General features: G+C 45.7%; 2 protein-coding genes across 3 annotated transcripts in view; one reads left to right on the top strand and one right to left on the bottom strand.

Annotated features, from left to right (window-relative positions):
• Window positions 1-1127: 1127 nt before the first annotated feature.
• On the bottom strand, window positions 1128-8096 carry DNAJC25 (DnaJ heat shock protein family (Hsp40) member C25). The gene is made up of 4 exons (XM_035140973.2): window positions 7645-8096; window positions 5134-5286; window positions 4225-4695; window positions 1128-2603 (listed from the first exon to the last, which is right to left on the bottom strand). Exons 1-4 carry the CDS (start codon window positions 7975-7977, stop codon window positions 2481-2483), a joined length of 1080 nt encoding a protein of 359 aa, XP_034996864.1. The 5' UTR covers window positions 7978-8096; the 3' UTR covers window positions 1128-2480.
• A 4566-nt stretch (window positions 8097-12662) lies between these two features.
• The window catches only part of ECPAS (Ecm29 proteasome adaptor and scaffold), a 70279-nt gene continuing 64202 nt past the window's right edge, over window positions 12663-18739 (top strand). Inside the window, exon 1 of one of the 2 annotated variants that reach the window (XM_060268921.1) lies at window positions 12663-12832. In XM_060268921.1, coding sequence (XP_060124904.1) covers window positions 12811-12832 — 22 coding nt within the window. In that variant the 5' untranslated portion in view covers window positions 12663-12810. Of the gene's footprint in view, window positions 12833-12878; window positions 13505-18739 lie in introns of those variants that run through there. The other variant, XM_035140563.2, reaches the window with a different exon arrangement.

Here is an 18739-nt window from a genome sequence, read left to right as displayed (position 1 = left end):
CAGGTAAGCGCCCCCCCCCCGCCCCACATCAGCGATCACAAGATGCTGCAACACAGACATGCCATATGAATGGCAATGCCCATAGGAGCATAGGCATAGCATAGCCAGGATTTTTGTTAGCCCACCTCCCCCCCCCCAAAAAAAAAGTTGTTCAGCATTTTTGGGGAGATCGCAGGTAAAAATCCCTCCCAAAAGAGGATATTGCAGGGGGCAGGCTTTTGCTGGGGGTGGGGACAGAATCTTAGCATTTTTTTAAATGCTTTTCATTGCCCCGCCCTTGGCTACGGCCATGCATAGGAGCAAACTCCTACCGGTAGTTGCCAAGGTCCCTTTCCCACCCCCACCCCCCCCCCCAAAATATCGGAGTGGGCCAGACTCCCCAAAGTTGATGAGCATTGCCATTCAAATGTTGTGCGTGGGCCACATCTTGTGATCTATTATGGAGGGTGGGGCTTACCTGGCCCCTCCCCAATATTTTCTTCAAATACATGTCCAGGCACCCCAGGCAATGCTCATCAACTTTGGTGGGGCCAGCCCTCTCAAATATTTTATTGCGTGGGCGAAGGGACCTCGGTCCCTAGGAGTTGGCTCGTATGTTGGGGAGATATGTAAACCTGCTGTCTCAAAAGATGTTGGAGAGTAGGGACTTGGGGCATGGATGACCCTAAAAAGGTGTGGGTTTCTGGCATTTGTAGAACCTGAGAGATGAGGTAAAAGGTACTGGCACTCTTCTCAGTTCTGATGTGAGAAACCAGCCCCCTTTCATTGTTTTGACCCCACCCTCCCAAAAATTACTGTAAACTCCCATGGCGGAGGTTCTTCCCATCCGAGCACAGCAATGTGCATGAAACCCAAATCCCATTGGGGCTACTCACCAGGGAGTAGGCTCCTTTCAAAGCGATGACTTTGTCTGCACCAGAGCAAAATGTGGATTTGCTTTGGCCTGTCTTGCCATTAATTCACATGGCACCCTCACCATCCCAGTCTAGGACTTTCCCCTTTTCTCCTTTGGTTTACAGCTCTCAAGCTATAGGTTTGGAAGACACTACCCTGGCCAAAGCAACAGGACCGAGGGGAGGTGCAAATCCTCCCATTTGTACTAAGCCATGGTTTGCCTTGATGTTACATGCAAACCAGCTCGCAGGGAGCATTTTTCCAGCGGAGATTTTGGGAAAAGACCATCCAAACTAAACTAATTCCTTCTCAAACTATTTAGGCTAAGGGATACTTCTCAGGTGCAAACACACAATGCAATCACTGGAGTTGCAGCAAGCTGCTTCAGGAGATAAATCTCTTTAAAGTGATCTCTGCAGGCAAGAGTGCTTTAATCTCCCGCTCTCATCCCCAAGCACCACAGTGCAAGACTTCTCTGCCTGCTCTTTTATCTCCCATTCTGTGCTCTCAGGGCCACAGTGCTAAGATCAGAGGTAATGCTGCTTGCCTGCTTTTTAAAGAGGCATTTCTTGCCATGCCACCACTGGCAAATGCGTGGGCTGAAACGCTGCCGTTTAAAGGAGCAGACAAGCAGCTTTATCTCCGATATTAGCACTGTGGTCCTTAGCACTAAGAACAGGAGGTGAAAGAACCCTCTGCTGTTTAGAGATCCTCTCAAAAGGGAAGCCAAAGGAAAAGGCGCTATTTGCAGCCAGCCACGCCAGCACTAGTGGGGATACATGGAATGCCGATAGTTTGTATCTGCATTGTGTACATGATGCTATGTGAGTGTGCATGCTGTTTATGTGGTGCATGCGCAATTTGTTTGTACAGTCTGTGTCACAGGCATACATTAGCCATCTCCAACAATGACATGCAGCTGTCGTTGGTGGAGTGCAGAGTGTCCATCATTGTGGTTCTTGGATTGATATAAAACTTAGCAAGCCTGTGTTCACTGTAACACACCTTTTCTGGAGCTTTTTATAAGGGGATTTTGACTACTACAGCAGCAGGGAGGCCTGCTGAAAAGTGTATTTCTATTCCTTCATCAGCACTGGAAAATCATCTTTGCCACCTCAAACTGGCAACCACATGAACCTGCCAGAAGGCTACGATCTTTCAACTTCCTATCATACAAGAACGATAGGAGCCTTGTGACAGCCTCCAACTTTGAACTTTGGGGGTGTAAAAAAGAAAGGCAAAACATGGGCATGGCTTGGATGGCTGATTTGGGTCCTCCTGCCAAATAGGCCCACCTATGTGCCTGTTATATTACCACACTTACAAGAAGACTATTAACGAGATCCATGTCAGGCTTGTTTTAAATCATCATCGAGTGAACCAAGAAGCAAAACAGATTTGCTTTTATTTTATATTTTAGCAGATTTGCTTTTATTTTATAAAAATCATAAAATTGTACTAGTTTTCTGCCTGATTACTTCCTGAGTTTCAGAACATTGCCGACACACAGCAGTTAAACTCTGAACTTTTTAGGTATGATTTTTTTCTTGCCAATCATCACTGGACCGTATAAGTTACAGCAAGTGTCAATCATCAATAAAAGTCAGTCTTCCAGGTCCTTCATTTCTCATCCACCGCCTGTATCTTTTCCATCGAGGGTCCGATGCCATTTTTTTCTTCAGTTCTTCCTCTTGCTCTTGTTTGTAAAGCTAAAAGAGAAGGAAAGATTTAACTGAAAGCAACGTCAATCTTCACTGTGCTTTACCAACACAGATTATTTGCCAGTTTCACTGTAGACAGGCCAGTCCCAAAATGCAGATTCCCCAATTTGACATTCAAATGGAGCACTGGATTGCATGAAAGTAGTTGATCCTAAAACTAATGTGCTTGGGGGATACCACGCAGGTGGGTAAAAAAAATAGAATACAGCTTTAAGCCTTAATAGTCAGATTTGAGTCAATGCTAATCCTACTCACGAGTAGACTTAATAAAATTAATTAGACATGTCTATTGACTTCAATGGCTCTACTGAGTAGGACTAGCATTTGGGATCTATTTTCAAAGTACATTACCAATAGTTAATGTGACACATTGAGTATTAATTAATATTCAAATTGGTATCAACTGGGAGATTTACAAACTCACGCTCTGCAGAATGAAGCCAATGTTTTCCAACTTCTGTTCTTTACATAGCATATGAGGCACAATGGGTTGTAACGGACCTAAGTTAGTTGTGCCTATTAATTTCAATGCTTCTGCTATGAGCTGGACTATCATTGGATAAAACCTAATACTACTTGTATGGCATTGAAAGGGACAAGGCTGGTGACAGTTCTCTCAGTAGACTGGAAATGCCACACTGCATTTCTATTGCCAGTATGTTGGTTTTTAAATGGCGCTAGAACAACAAAGATTGACAGCTCTACCTGCTTTAGCACAGACAATTATTGTGTTGTGGAAGATAAAAGGTTTCTTCTCCTTCAGCAGAACTTCTAAGCTGATTTATTGCTGGGTTCCCTGATCTTAGAACCAGGATAAGGTTATCCGAGAGCATGTATTCAGAAGAGCGTTCTGTGACTGCCTCACTGGGCCTTCTCCATCTCTCGGTCTTTGTAGTATCCTCTCTAAGGAACCTCATTTCTGGCCCTCCTCTGAGATTCAGCTGACAAATTGAGGTCTCAATTTTACGAAGCCTACACCATCTGCTGAAAATTGAATCAGAGCCGTTTCCCCCCGATGATAGGCTTGTTAATTGTAGTTTATTGCATTGTGTTTTGCTTTTGTGTTGTGACTTCTTGTGCTGCTTCACTGATTTGTACAGTAAGCTGACTTGAGTAGCACATTTTTAGACAGGCATTTTTTAAAAACAACGCCACTCAGCCTCTAATAAAGGGAAGTAACGAAGAAGTTCATTTGAACACTGAAGTGAACCATTTAGTGTTAATACAAAGCCATAGCTGCCAAGTTTTCCCTTTTCTTGCGAGGAAGCCTATTCAGCATGAGGTAATTTCCCTTTAAAAAAGGGAGAACTTGGCAGCTATGTACAAAGCCCACGAGTCTTAAAGAAGCGTGGTAATTATGCAACAGCTCAACCTATAAATAAATGTTGGGGAAGACCTACAAGGACAGTAAGTTTGGACAACCATAATACGAAATACCTGGTGTATTTTAGCTGTGTATGGGACACTGATCACTGCTTGTGACCCCAAGTGCATGAACCAACACTATGGAACACAAGCAGGCGTGTTTGCTCAAGTGTGATATTAACATAATTTAAGAAGTCAGGACGTTAGGTTCTTTTCCCACTTCCTGTGTGTCAGCGCCACTCACCTCATAATTCTCTCTTATCCAGAGCTGTCGTTCAAGAAAAGTCTCTTTCTGGTGATCTTCCAAAGTATCAAACTGAGACTGTGACATTTTCATGTACTTGCGTATAATATACAACTTCTCTTCTTCCCCATATTCTTGTCCTTTGATGTTGAAACAATAAATCCACCAACAATACCATCCTATGTACTTGCACAGATAAAAAGGTGTTAAAAGGATTTGGAATAAGAGTATGTCATATATTTGGGGCTTCTGATAACCACCCTTGATATCTATTTTGTTTTTTATTACATCTTTGATTATTTCCTCCTCCTCCTTGCGGATTTCTTCCTTGGACCGCCTGTTCTTGCCCTTTTCTTTGGCTCTGTTTAGTAGCCCTTGTTGCCTGGCAATCTCCATGGCTTGTATACGATATTTTGGCATGGTTGCTAGGTACTTGATAGCTTCATTGTAGCTACTCCACCAGCTGAAGAACTAAAATATAAAATGGTAAGCAATATTAGCCTTAGAGAATAAGCAAATTACCCTTCCCTGTGGTACTCAGTACTGTATATAGTACCGGTATATAGGATGCACTATATCAATTGTTCTATTGTTTTCTTTATTTGCCTAGCTTTGCATTCATATTCACTCTCTTTTTTTAAAATCCCCTTTTCATGTATTGTGTCCAAAAATCTTAGGGAAAGGTGATGTAATATTTTTAATACTGGCATGTTCCTTATTTTGTAGGTAATAAGTTCAGGACAGCCACCTCCTTTGCAGGCATAATATAGAGAGCAGACAGCGCTTGATCAACTGCCTTTTACACAAAGGGAAAACATTTGTAAGAAACTAGCCATATTACATTTTGTCTTTCAGTATTTTCCAGGTCAGATGGTAACAATGGAACAGTTTGGAGACAAAGATATTTACCTGAAAAACAGAGATGGCACAGACAGTGACTAGAATCACGATTCTGACATCTACCTTGGGTGCCAATCTTCTACTATAATAGTGATAGTAATGGCTGTAATACTCCTCAGGATGATCCAACATATAATCATAATCCTTACGAGTTTCTTCATCCTGCAAATGATGATTGGCAGGTTTTCATTTGGAAATATCCCATAAGTCAATGAATAAAAACAACAACCATCCCTTCAGTTTAAGTAATTGCTTTTGGTTGTACTTATGGCAATTATCTCTAGCTGAACACTACTCTTAAATTAAATTTTCAAACATAAAATAATCAATAGTATTTATACAACAGGAGTATAACAGCAAAAAGTAAAGGTGTTTATGCTTCATGCTTCTGAAGCAATACACTTGACTACTGACAAGCTATTCTTCTCAAAGCAGTTATGAGCAAACACATTAAACTAATGACTGAAGCTAGTTAGGCAAGGCATGCTTGCAGTGTTGGCAACCTTGGTTTAATGGGCCAGTTTCTCTTCTCTCTCTGACATATATACACCAACACCATGCATATTATACAGCACAATAATATATTGGTGTATGCATATAAACGGCAAACCCTGTTTTCACACACTAACACCCCACCCCTTGGAATTCTATCAGTTATATTTTATCTGCACAATCGGAATGAATTTCTGGAACCAAACTGCTTTTTCTGTGCAGCCTAAGCAGGAGCAGTCTCCATTAAGAAAAAGAGGTCAGAATACAGTCGTACCTCGGGTTATGAACACCTTGGGTTACGAACACCGCAAACCCGGAAGTATTTTTGCCGTGTGTGCATTCTGTGCATGTGCAGAAGCGGCATGCACAAAGCGCTGAAATTGTGCTTTGCGCATGCGCAAAATGGTGCTTCGGGTTACGACCATTTCGGGTTACGAACTGCGTCCCGGAATGGATCGTGTTCGTAACCCGAGGTACCACTGTAGGCCAATATATCTGTGGACTGACATATATATTGTCAGTCAAGTTTTTAACCAAGCTCGTTTGTTATCTGAAGTAGACAGGTGTTTAACTGAGAATCAATCGCAGTTGGTCCATCGTTTGAAAAAATGAGACTTTAGAGCTGTCTTGCCTAAAAATGGCAACTGCAACCTTGGTTTAAGGGGCCATTTGGCACCTAGCTAATATATCTGAGTTTCTAACACTGTCTAGAAGTGTTTTGTGGAGAGAGGACACCCCACGAAGGCAGACCCTCCAAGTGTCCCTATTTTCCAGGGACAGTCCTGGATTTACAGAAGCCATCCAGATTTCTAATTTGATCCTGGAATGTCCCGCTTTCCCTTAGGACGTCCCTCTATTCATCAGAGAAAAGTTGGAGGGTATGGAGTAATGCAACCCCTGAGCCAATGAGATAATAACTACACAACTTTTAGAAGACCTCTGAAGGCAGCCCTATATAGGGAAGTTTTTTAATGTTTCATTATGTTTATATATATGTTGGAAGGTGCCCAGAGTGTCTGGGACAACCCAGTCAGATGGGCTGGATATAAATACTGAAATTATTATGATAGAATAGGACGATGCCCCTCATTTCCATCACAGAAATGTTGGAGGTGTGGAGTTAACGGATCCAGAGCCTTCTGAAGGCAACCTTGTATAGGGAAGTTTTCTTCCATGTTTAATGTTTCATTATGTTTTTATATACAGGACTGAAAGCAGCCCTGTATGGGAAAGTTTTTTCAATGTTTAATGTTTCATTATGTTTTTATATTATGCTTTTACATACAGGACTGAAAGCAGCCCTGTATGGGGAAGTTTTTTCCAATGTTTTATTATGTTTCTACAGGCGAAACTCGGAAAATTAGAATATTGTCGAAAAGTGCATTCATTTCAGTAATGCAACTTTTTATTTTTTATTTTTCTTTTATTTTTTACATAATGCTTTCTTTTGGAAATTCCACAGTAATAAAACAAATAGTTACAATAATACAAAAATAAACATCACTATTACATTTCATTAATTACATTCCATTTATAATTGACCCGCTTAATGACAAATAATTACAATTACAACAAATAAAGGCTTGACATATCTTGCTTTGCATGTCCTGCATCTATCTTGTATATTGGTTTCACCTTTTAAGTTGCATTACTGAAATAAATGCACTTTTCCATGATATTCTAATTTCCCGAGTTTCACCTGTATGTACTGTACTGTATGTTGGAAGCCATATGGAATAGGAAGACACCCCTATTTTCATGGGAGAGAAATATTGAGAGGGGGAGATGCGAAAGGGGGGGGGTTGTCCAGAGTCCTCCCTGCGCCAGCCGCTCCTGTCACCCTCCTCCCCGCAGCTGCTCCTTCTCCCCAAGGGAGCCAGGGAGGTGGGTGCTGTTGGGAGAAACTGAGCCTGGGTGCGTGAGGGGGGCGGGAGGAGGAGGAGGGTGCGGGCGGTGCGTGTCTTACCGGAGGCGTCCGGCCGGGGCGGGAGGAGGAGGGAGGGGGCGACCCCGGCCCCACTCTCTCACCTTGAGGGTCTCGTAGGCGGTGGCGATGAGCAGGAACTTCTCCTGGGCGGCCTCTGCTCCTTTGCCGTCCGGGTCGGGTTCCCGCTGGCGGTCCGGGTGGTAGCGGAGGGCCAGCTGCCGGTAAGCCCGGGCCACTTCAGCCTTGCTGGCATCCCGGCTCACGCCCAGCACGTCGTAGCAGACCAGCTTCCCGCAGTAGAGACCTTCCACCAGGGCCTCCGCCGGCCGAGGGAAGAGGCACAAGGCGGAGACCCACACGAGGAGGAGGAGGGGCGGTAGCGGCAGCGGCCGCAGCCCCTCCGGAACCCCCGGAGCGGGCCGCGCCCACGCCATGCCCGTAGCCAAGGGCGACCGCTCGCGGGAGGGGCCTCGCGCGCGCCGCCGCCACGACGACGCTTACGCCGCCGCCTCCTCGCGAGCTCCCTCGCGCCGCTCTCGGCCGCGGGAGGGGCGGGGCTACAACACATGGACGCGTGGACAGAAAGCGAGGACGCTGACTGGGTGGGCCGGGAAAGCAGGAGGAGCAAGGCGGGCACCATACGTTACCCTGCCGTCCAACGTCAGGCGCACAGAGAGAGAACAGGAGGAGAGGTCGGGATTGGAAGAGGAGCGGCCAATCAAAAGGAGCTTGGTGGGGGAGGGCGGGAATAGGGAGGCGGGAGGGTTTTCTGTTCACGTCAGTCATTGTATATTGGAAAGGGAGAGGCCAATCCAAACGAGGATAGGGGTGGGAATGGGGAGGCGGGAGGGTTTTCTGTTCACGTCAGTCAGGAAGACAGTAGCGGTCGGGAATGGAAAGGGAGCGGGCCAATCCAAAGGAGGCGGGGGAATAGGGAGGCCGGAAGGCCGGGACGTGGCGCGGCACGCAAACTGGGTGGGAGGGGGAGACGGCGAAATAAGGGACGTGCACGACGACAGGCATTGCGACGGAAGGGTCAATGAGAGAGGAGGGTGGGCGGGGTTGGAGAGGAGCACCATAACGGGGAGGGAGGAGCATGAAGGGGGAAAACCGAGGACGTGTATTCTAAGCGACTCAGCTGCGGGTTTATAATCCCCCCCCATATAATTTATTAAATTTCCACACATTTCACGTATACATTCCAATATAAAATTGAATTTTGTTTTGTCGACTTCCCACCCCATTTTCCAGGGTTCCCCCCTCTTGCTGCCATCTTCTCTCACAGTCACAGTGCTTTTTTAAATAGAAAAATAGGTGCAGGTGCTCACCATAGTTATAGTAAGTGCAACATTTTTAACACAAAAAAGACGTGCAGGTTTTGTGTACCCTTGAGTACCCCCTGAAAAAAGCACCGCTAATAATCACCAATTCCTTCCATTGTTCATAGTTCAAATCTATCTTGTGAATGCATCATACTATAATATTTATACAGTCCAAAAAAAGCTTCCATAAAACAATCTTAGGTTCTCTTATTTTAGCTGTTCACTTTGCTGGTTCAGCATAGTTAGGGTTTCTAATTTCTTAATAGGCAAGGCATGTGACTTTAGGCCACTCTCAGTCAATTAATTTGCAATAAAACGGCTCTTCCTATCACACTGGATTCTCACGTGGTTGCTTGATGGCCTCTGATCCAAATAACAACAACAACTATGAATAAATTTATTACGGTTGTAGACCAGCTTTTAAAACACGTTTCGGGGAGCAATAATCCCAAAGGACAAAACATGCCGTACATATAAAACTTTGTACAATGATAAAATTAATGTTTAAAAATACAGTGAGCGTGTCACGGTCCGGTTGGCGGGCGGTTGAAGCCCTGGCTGAGGACATCAGGACCAGAGGCAAGATGGTGATGAAGAAGCAGGAACAGGTGCAGGGCTGAGGGTCCAGCAGCAGGCAGTCGCAGGGTCAAGAAGCAAGGCAGAGGCGAAGGTCTGGGAGTCAAGGAGCAAGGCAAAGGTCCAAGGGTCGAGGATCAAGGCGTCGGCAAGGCAAAGGTCCAAGGGTCGAGGATCAAGGCGTTGGCAAGGCAAGGGTCCAAGGAGGGAGAGGCCAGAGGCAACCAGGCAGGCATAGCGTTGCTGTGGCCAAGAGCTGAAGGAAAATGCTGAGCTTTTGTCCCTTCCAGCTCTTGCCACCAGGTGCAGTGAGTTATCAAGTGGCCTCACCTGAGTGGCCACTCCTTGCTTCTCCAGCACAAGCTGAGGCAGGCCCCAGTCCTGCAAAGCACTACAGGCCCCAGAGCCTGACTCCTGCCCATACTCCTGACACAGCGTAAAGGTACTTAAAGATTTAAGATAAGCTGCCGCAGAGAACTGGCCCTGGGTCGCTCGGGGAACCAGGTTTAGGGACTTTCAAACGACCTAGTTTGGTTCAGGGGAAGGTCTGTGTCTGCAGATCTGAACACAGAATCTGGCGACCGCCCGGGTTGTCTTCTGATCTGTGCCTAACAGGAGCAGGTTGTATATTTGCTTTTCCGGGAGGTCCCGTAGCCTCACCAAAAATGGAAAATAACTATTGTTATTTCTATACCACCCTTCATCCAAGGATCACAGGGTGGTTTACAATATAAAAACACCAAAATACATTTTCTCCTCTATTGCACTTGTTACACACTGTATATTTAAAGTCCCCCCTCCAAAACAATGCTGGGAATTGTAGTTTAACCTGCACAGGTCAGTGTTAAAAAGGCTGGAGGATGAGAAAGAGAAGACTCTTTTTTCAAGACTCTGCTGGACCACAACTCCCAACAATGCTAGCTGTGTGAACAGATAACCCAGTGGGATGGAAAATACAGCCTAGTCAGAGCTAGAGACAAACTGCCATTGCAAGAGACAGGCTCTGCAGAGGGCAGGAAGACCCCCAGGAGAGCGCATAGGATTGCTCATGGGCAGAGAGGTGGGTTAGGGTTGCCATATGTCCAGAACTTCCTGGACATGTCCGGGATCCAAATGGTGAAATTAGCATTTGGGGTGAATTTCAAAAAATCGGCAAAATGTCCAGGGTTTTGCCAACAGAACTAGGAAGTATATGTTTGAGTATCTGTGGTGCAGTACCCCTTTTGCTTGCATTTATTTTTTATTCAGATTTGTCATGGCCAATGGCTAGTATAATAAAGTTATTTAGATATGGAGTATCAATTTGGATTTAGAGTATCACCCTGGGGGGGGGGCAAATTCCCCCCCCAAAATCTCTCTTCCCCCCAAATGCATTTTGAGTGATTCCCCTCCAAAAGCTCAAAAATGGTTGGTTCCAGCACCTCTCATGTTTCACCATGCATGGGGTTGGGAGAGTAGCCCAATTTGGAGGGCCACCAAACATATGGAACAGGTCAGGTGGAAGCCCAACACCAAGGGTGGTGGTATGGTACAACATTTACAGGCTGTGCACAGCAGTGGGTGCCAGGGGGCTCTCAGCGTTGCAAGGGTGGCACAGATGGATGAGAAGGGAGTGTAGAGCAACAGCAGAAAGCCATGGCAACATTGAGGACCTGGGTGGTGGGATGGGGGCACTTCAAGGACATGGAAGGGGGGATATAGGCATGGGGAGAAGCAACAGAGGCAAACTGGCATGGGCACCATCATGGTCTGAAGAGCTCCATGGCACACTCAGCATCACCCACAAACCAGCCCTCCTAATCTGGCCACAGAGGATGCTGCTAAGTAATATGCACAGTCATGGCCAAGTACCATGTTTTGGACCACCACTTTTACCACCTCTGCATTTATTCCTATGGAGAAAAACCATGAAACAGTGGCAGAAAAACCTGATCTGTATTCTTGTTGGGTAGTCTGGCCCTACTGAGTGAGATCCTGTAGGCGTGTGCATGCATTGCACAGTATGTTTTAGCGTGCAGAGAGCATGGAGTTACACTATGCTCTAGCCAGGAGTCTCTTGAAATAGGCAAGACCTTCCTATGCGCGCGCACACATATACACACACACACAGAGAGAGAATAATAATAATGGGCATTTTAGAAGTATGGAATAATTTACACACCCTGGTTTCACATTCACAGCCCACTTCCTTCATTCAAGTGTCTTGAAAATGTAGGTTAAAAATTCAATCTTTCACCACCCTGACAGCATCATGCCCTCCAACATTTCTCCGATGAAAATAGAGACATATAATAATAATATTTATATCCCACCCATCTGACTGGGTTGCCCCAGCCACTCAGGGAGGCTTCCAACATATATAAAAACGTAATAAAACATTAAACATTAAAGAACTTCCCTAATACAGGGCCGCCTTCAGATGTCTTCTAAAGTGGTACCTCGACTTACGAACGACTCGACAACCTAATTTTTCGACTTACGAATGGGGCAAATGGCCGCACGATTATGAATTTCTCAACATCCAAGCGGTTTGTACTGTACTGTATCTCCTCTGCTTGGTTACAGGTAGGTAGCCGTGTTGGTCTGAGTCGAAACAAAATAAAAAAACTCCTTCAGTAGCACCTTAAAGACCAACTAAGTTTTTATTTTGGTATGAGCTTTTGTGTGCATGCACACTTCATCAGATACACTGAAACAGAAGTCACCAGACCCTTATGTATATTCAGAGGGTGGGGGTGATGGGAATGGGTGATGGGCTGATAGGAGTGGTAAACCTGTTGATGACTGTTAACGACTGTTAATGACTGCAATTGGTCTTGCGGGGGGGGGAGCAAGGGCTGAGGTGCTAAGCTAAGGAAAGCTTGATCATGTATAATGAGATAAGAATCCTATGTCTCTGTTCATTCCAGGTGGCTCCATGGTTTTAAGCTTGCTAATGAGTTGCAATTCAGCAACTTTTCTTTCCAGCCTCTGCTTGGGTGTCACATAACCTTCCAACATTTCTCTGATGAAAATAGGGATGCCCTAAGGAAAAGTGGGACATTCCGGGATCAAATCAGGATGGCTTCTTTAAATCCAGGTCTGTCCCTGGAAAATAGGGACACTTGGGGGAGGGGTTAGGATTTACAGGAGGGTTACTTAAGTCTACACCTGGGAAATTCTAACAATGAGCCATGCCGCTTAAATACCTTTCGAGGCAGAAATAACCCCGACTGCTACAATCACCTTCCGCAGATAGGGGGAGAAACTCTCCTTTCATTTTTATTTAAGTGCTTTTGGTTTTTGTTTTCCCACTACCTCCTCCACCTCATTTTAGACGGGGCGGCGGGTGAGCGAGGAGGACAAGAGTAGATACAACATCACTAAGCCATGGAAGACAGCATGGAGGCAGGTCAGTTTCCTTTCCCGTCTTGTGATGAGAATGCACATGGGGGGGGGGGTTCTCCCCACCACAAAAAAAGAGAAATATTTCGTAGGGAGAGGAACAACAACTTAAGACCTTGAGTTCATCTGCGCGTGGAGAAATTGGGGCTTCCCTGGACTAGGGAAGAGAGCGTCTCGGAGGAGGAAAACGTGGGGCTGCAAAATAAAACAAGAGAGCCGAGCAAGCTGGCGGGGCTGAGCGGCGTGCTCAGCCTTTTCTAAATATAAAACCCGAGCAGGGTGGGGAAGAAGGGTGTGCAAGCAAGGCAAAGCGTGCGAGGCACATGCACACGCGGCGGAGGGGAGAGAGCGAGCCGGAGAGTCGCAGGGCATCGAGCCTCGACGGTGGTTGGCGTTTCAAGGGAGAGTCACAGGAGAGGGAGGAGGAGAAGAAGAAGGAGAAGAAGAAAAGCAGCCCTTTCCTCTGCCTCTCTTTCTATTTCCCTCCTCGGGTTCAACTCTCAGTAGGAGAAGCTCGTGGGGGGGGGAGGGGGTGACGTCGGGGAGAAGGAAAGGGGGCGACGGGTGCGGAGCGAAGAGGGCGACCGGCTAAGGCTCCCTTATTCTCCTCCCTTCTTTTCCCCACACCCCCCAGCTGACAACATGGCTGCGGCCGCTAACGCTGCCCAGGACGAACTGAGTAAGTGGGGGGGGGGCCCTCTGGCACAGAGAGGAGTTGGGGGAGGGGGGTATCTTTTTTGGTGGGGGGGGAAGGTGGGCTGACAAGTTTTAATCCCCCCCTCATAATCTCTATAAAAAGAAGCTGGGGGCTCCTTGCACCAGGGGAGTGGTCGTCGGGCCCTTCTTTATAGGGTGGGCGTCGGAGGAGGGTCCTGCAACCAAGCCCCCCCCCGCTCGCTATGGAGATCCTTGTTTCGCATGGGGGGGGCAAATGTGGAGCCTCCAGGGGGGCAGGAGGAGGGTTTTGTGCCCCGAAAGGATGGGGGAGAGGAAGGGAAGGAGGGAGGAGGAGGAGGAAGCCGGGAGCCTAGGCCTCTGTTGTGCAAAGTCATATTAGGAAATTGAAAGTAGCGCATCGGGGCGGAGGGGGGTTGGGGAGGGGCCCCCGCAATATACTGTATATATTGGTGCTTTGACACCCTTCTTCTTCTTCCCACCCTGCTTTTATATATATATTCTTTTAAAGAATCGTGTGTACGTGCGCCTCGTTCTTCTCGATGGAAACGAGGCATGCTTGCCATAGATATGTTCCCGTTGGGGATTTGACGAAGCCAAAGCCCCCCCCTTTTATATTCCTCTGGGGCAGTCAATCCAAAGCCCCCCCCCCCTAAAAAACACACACACACCGGGCTCCGCTTGATTTGATTCTTCCAATCTTATCACTGTGAAAAGTGCAGGCCAGGCGGCAATAATGACTTTGCTTTTCCGGGTTAGCATCCGGCTCTAGGGAGTCTCTTGGATCCACCTAGAATTGGGATGGTTTTTTGGGGGGTGGGGAGAGATCTTGTTGAGGGTCACCTTCCTCTCTCTCTCTCTCTCTCTCTCTCTCTCTCTCTCTCTCACACACACACACACACACACACACACACAGTCTTTCAGACGTGGAGATGTTGGGGAAGGGAAGAGGATGTTGCCACCGTAAGAGAAGCTTTTTATTTCCCAACGTGTCTTGCCTGCTGCAAGTCTCCTCCACCCCCACCCCCAAAATTGCCTTCCAAATTTAGTGCTTCTCTCTCTCTCTTCCAAACACCCCCCCCCGTTAAAGGGACCCAAGCCTTGCTCTGCTGGGGCGTGGAAGTAATTCTTTGTGACAGGAAATGCCTGCAGTTTATGACACTGAGGCAAGCTGGGAAATGTATTTTTCTTTTTTGTCTCATTGAAAATGGCTCTTTCACAATCTCTGCATGTTCCTGCTTCATCCCTGCAGAAGAGATCCTTAGAGGAACAGTGATGGGACTTGGTAGAAAGTCCGGTTGTGCAGTGTAATATTTATTTTGAGCAAAGATGCAGAGGCTGGGGCTGTAATTGTGATTTCTGTAGTGCTTGCGTGGAACAGTCCCTTAATAAAACCTTCTCATCTCCGTTTCCTCCTTCAGGATATGTAATTCTGTCTGATCTTGAGTAAGCCTTCTCCGTGCCCCAATTCTTTGGTTTTCTTGGGTTTGAAATTACATGATTTGTTTCTGTACTTGTTCCAAAATGTTGGGAGGTGAAATGATACTTAAAAATGCTTAGCTCCTGAAGTACTGTATTCCATTTCTGTTATGCTCCTCACCAGAACAGCTGACTTAAAACATAAGTAAACTTTCTCTGCCGTATAATTTACCTCCAGCATGTATTTTTAAAAGCAGCCTGAGCTAATAGTTGATTTTGGAGACTTGGTGTAACAAAAATTATTTGTACATTTCAAAGGTGTAAAGCAACCCACATACATGCAGTTCCCATCTGTGGCCTGGTTTTCACCTAACTTAACAGGCCCAGTTAGCATGTTTCATTAAGCCAAACCATGGCTAAGTGTGAAAGAGCAACACTGTGGGTCCACAGAACAAACATCTGAACCATTTTGCTCCTCTCCTGATCTTTCTCCAACCGGAAGCTAAGCCATAATTTTGCTCGGTGTAATAGGTGAAATTGGACCCATGGTTTGCCTCACTTCAACATTTTGGAGATCCCGAGCCATAAGGTGGTTAGATTGGTCTCAACTAGGGCCAGGGCCGTTTTCAGTACTGGCGCCCCGACTTGCTGGAATGCTCTCTCACAGGAGACCAGGACCCTGCGGGATTTGCCATCTTTCCACAGGGCCTGCAAGACAGAGCTGTTCCACCTGGCTTTTGGGCTGGACTCAGTCTGACCCTTATGTTTTTCTCCCTTATGGTTTTGATTTGGGCTACTTTAAAATGAGGCTGTATTTTAACCCATATTTTAATTAATTGTTTTTCTTTCTTTTACGTTTTATTGTAATTTTACTGGTGTTAGCCGCCCTGAGCCCAGTTTTGACTGGGGAGGGTGGGGTATAAATAAAAATTTATTATTATTGTTCAAACAAGCTGCAAGTTGTAGCTAAGGTTTGCTCTTGACTAATACTCATGGTTTGTTTGCGGAAAGACAAACTGTGTGTCGGTTCACACATACCTAAACCTCCTTGTCTTATCTCTGGGTAATGGAGCAGTAGCAGGACAGGGATGGGAGTGAAGTGGCCACAGTTTTACTTCTGAATACCTGCATGCTTGCTTGTTCACACTTAGTTTTGGTTTGGCTTAGTCCGAGAGGGGATGCATTGCTTAATGCCACGTGCAATGCATTCAGAAGCACCTTTACTGGGAAGTGAGACCTACTACCGTAAGTGTGCTTAGATTTATAGTCCTTATGAATCTATGAACGAGGTTTCAGAAACAACAGGTGCTGCACGATAGTTGCAATTGTTCTGTGAAAGTCCACGATGATGCTAAGTTTGAAATGAGGAATCGTGCCAGCACTCGAGTGGCGTGCACCTATTGCATGGGAGATTTGGAAAGTGTGCGTCACTGGCAGTACTCTTGACATCTCTGATGAGAGGTGACACAACATCTTTTGACACGCCATCTCATGAATTTCATTAATTCTTAAAATTCCTTCATGAAATAGTGCTGACTATTAAGCTGTTGAAATATTAAGCACTTTATAAATGCTAATAAATAAATAAATACGAGCAAGACTTCTCTTTCCTAGTGTGCCCTGTGATTTAATGATCACTCTTACGTCTGCAGTTCAGGAAGTGTTTGCAGCACAATTTCTTCCTAAGGCTATCAGTGGTTACTACTATTATTATTGTGATTGCATTTATTTCCTGCCCTTCACCCGCAGGTCCCAGGGCAGGTTAGAACAATTTAAAACAGTTAAAACATATTGCATTCACAAGTGTAGGGTGGGTCCTGAAAACACACATCTCAAGTGCCAAATGGCTGGACTTTGCTTCCATGGTTGGAGGCAGTATACTCTATGATTGGTCTCAACCACTGTGCCTCTTGGGCTTGCCGATCGGAAGGTCGGCAGTTTGAATCCCTGCAACAGGGTGAGCTCCCATTGCTCTGTCCCAGTTCCTGCCAACCTAGCAGTTCGAAAGCACACCAGTGCAAGTAGATAAATAGGTACCGCTGTGGCTGGAAGGTAAACGGTGTTTCTGTGCGCTCTGGCACTCGTCATGGTGTCCCATTGCACCAGAAGCGGTTTAGTCATGCTGGCCACATGACCCGGAAAGCTGTCCGTGGACAAACGCCGGCTCCGTTGGCCTGAAAGCGAGATAAGCACTGCAACCACATAGTCGCCTTTGACTGGACTTAACCGTCCAGGGGTCCCTTTAGCTCCCTGGGTATAGTTGCTGGAAACTGCAAGTGAGAAGGGGGTGCTGTCGTGCTCAAGTCCTGCTTGTGGCCTTCCAGTAGGTAACAGGTCGGCCATTGTGAGAACGGGAGTTTGGAAGTGATGGGCCATTGGTCTCATTCAGCAGGCTCTAATTGTGTTCTCATGTTCCTGTGCTGCCTGGGTAGCATGAAGAGCCATCTGTAAATGGAGCATCCTTCAGTGCCTTTCTGTGCCTGTGTAGCTTCTTTTGGGAAATGCAACACTGTTGTAGGAAGGAGCTACCACATGGGGTCAAATCATGTGTCCTGGGGGCTTTTCACATTGGTCCAGGAGCACAGAAATGTGGTGTTGTACTAAAACAACCTTTGGAGGTCCATTTGTATCAGGAAAGTTCATTCGCTATTGATGCCCATCATCCTCCACCCCTCCCTCCACCTTTCTTGGTAAAATAAGTATGTTTTTAAACATAGAATATGGGTAGAAATGATGATGATGATGATGATGATGATGATGCAAACAGGGATTACTAAATTCACCTCTTCCTTTCTGGCAAATGTGCTCTTCTAACAAGGTTTTGGGGAGAAAGTTTTAAGAATTACTCCTTTGAAGCGTTTTAAATTATGCTGCCTTTAAAAGCTGGATTCTCGACTATGATTACAGTGTTTAAAGTTTACAGCACCCTTGCAAATTGGTGTCCTCACTTTGAAATTGGATGCAAGTCATTATCCCAAACCACCTTGCAGAACATTACTGTTGCAAGCCCTGTAGTTGAAAATTCTGTTGTGTAAAAGGCCTGTCCTTTGTGGCAACATTCCATGGATAATATTGTGCTGAGTAGACTTACCCTGAAATGTATCTGGTTTGGCAAGCCCCTGATGCACGGCTGCCTCCATTCTGTAGTCAGTGTATCAACATGATGTAGTGAAAGTATAGGGATTTGGTACTATAAAAATCTATTTTAAGGGGCATTTATATGCCATTAATTTCACTGTAGGGGTACCCCTTCCTTACCTGGACTTTGAGAAAGTGATACAAGCAAGGCATCTGAGCACATGTTTACTAAATGGAACAAGCTACCGTGAAAAAAGAATTAAGTTTGAAATTGGGGTTCATATCTGAAAAGAGGAAGCTACAGTTTTAGAAAATCAATAGGGTGCTTATTTCACTCTGGGCTTTTTTTTTTTAAAAAAAGTGCTGTGTCTATCAGTTTTCGGTGTCATTGTGAAAAGCTAAACATGTGATAGTATTGTATGGCTGGCCTGCTACAGGGCATTCATTTGAAAGTACAGTATTGAAGGAGGCGAAGTCACAGACATTCAAGGAGCCGAAAGCTATCATATGAAACAGGTGCTACATTCTAATAAAGTGGGATTTCTTATTTGGGATTTCTTCCAAATTTTTACATGAATATAATCCACTCAAAGGATATGGAATATGGATTCCCTTTCTTCCAGACTGGTCCTTGTCTTGTTTCTCCAGACCCCTAAAATCACATTTGCTGGCATAATAGCTATATGATACAAAGCTTTTCTGCAGACCAGTTTCCTGAAGCCGTGTTTGGAGCCATTAAGCA

This window comes from Zootoca vivipara, chromosome 16, assembly GCF_963506605.1.
Source record: "Zootoca vivipara chromosome 16, rZooViv1.1, whole genome shotgun sequence".
Taxonomy (NCBI): Eukaryota; Metazoa; Chordata; class Lepidosauria; order Squamata; family Lacertidae; genus Zootoca; species Zootoca vivipara.
This window is presented reverse-complemented; position numbering and strand designations above follow the sequence as displayed.

Coding starts and splice junctions, on each gene's coding strand:
- DNAJC25 (XM_035140973.2), bottom strand. CDS start 7,977: ATGGCGTGGGCGCGGCCCGCTCCGGGGGTTCCGGAGGGGCTGCGGCCG. Junction 5,287..7,644: donor CCGCCTACGAGACCCTCAAG/GTGAGAGAGTGG, acceptor CATCATTTGCAG/GATGAAGAAACTCGTAAGGA. Junction 2,604..4,224: donor GGATAAGAGAGAATTATGAG/GTGAGTGGCGCT, acceptor CTTCTCTTTTAG/CTTTACAAACAAGAGCAAGA.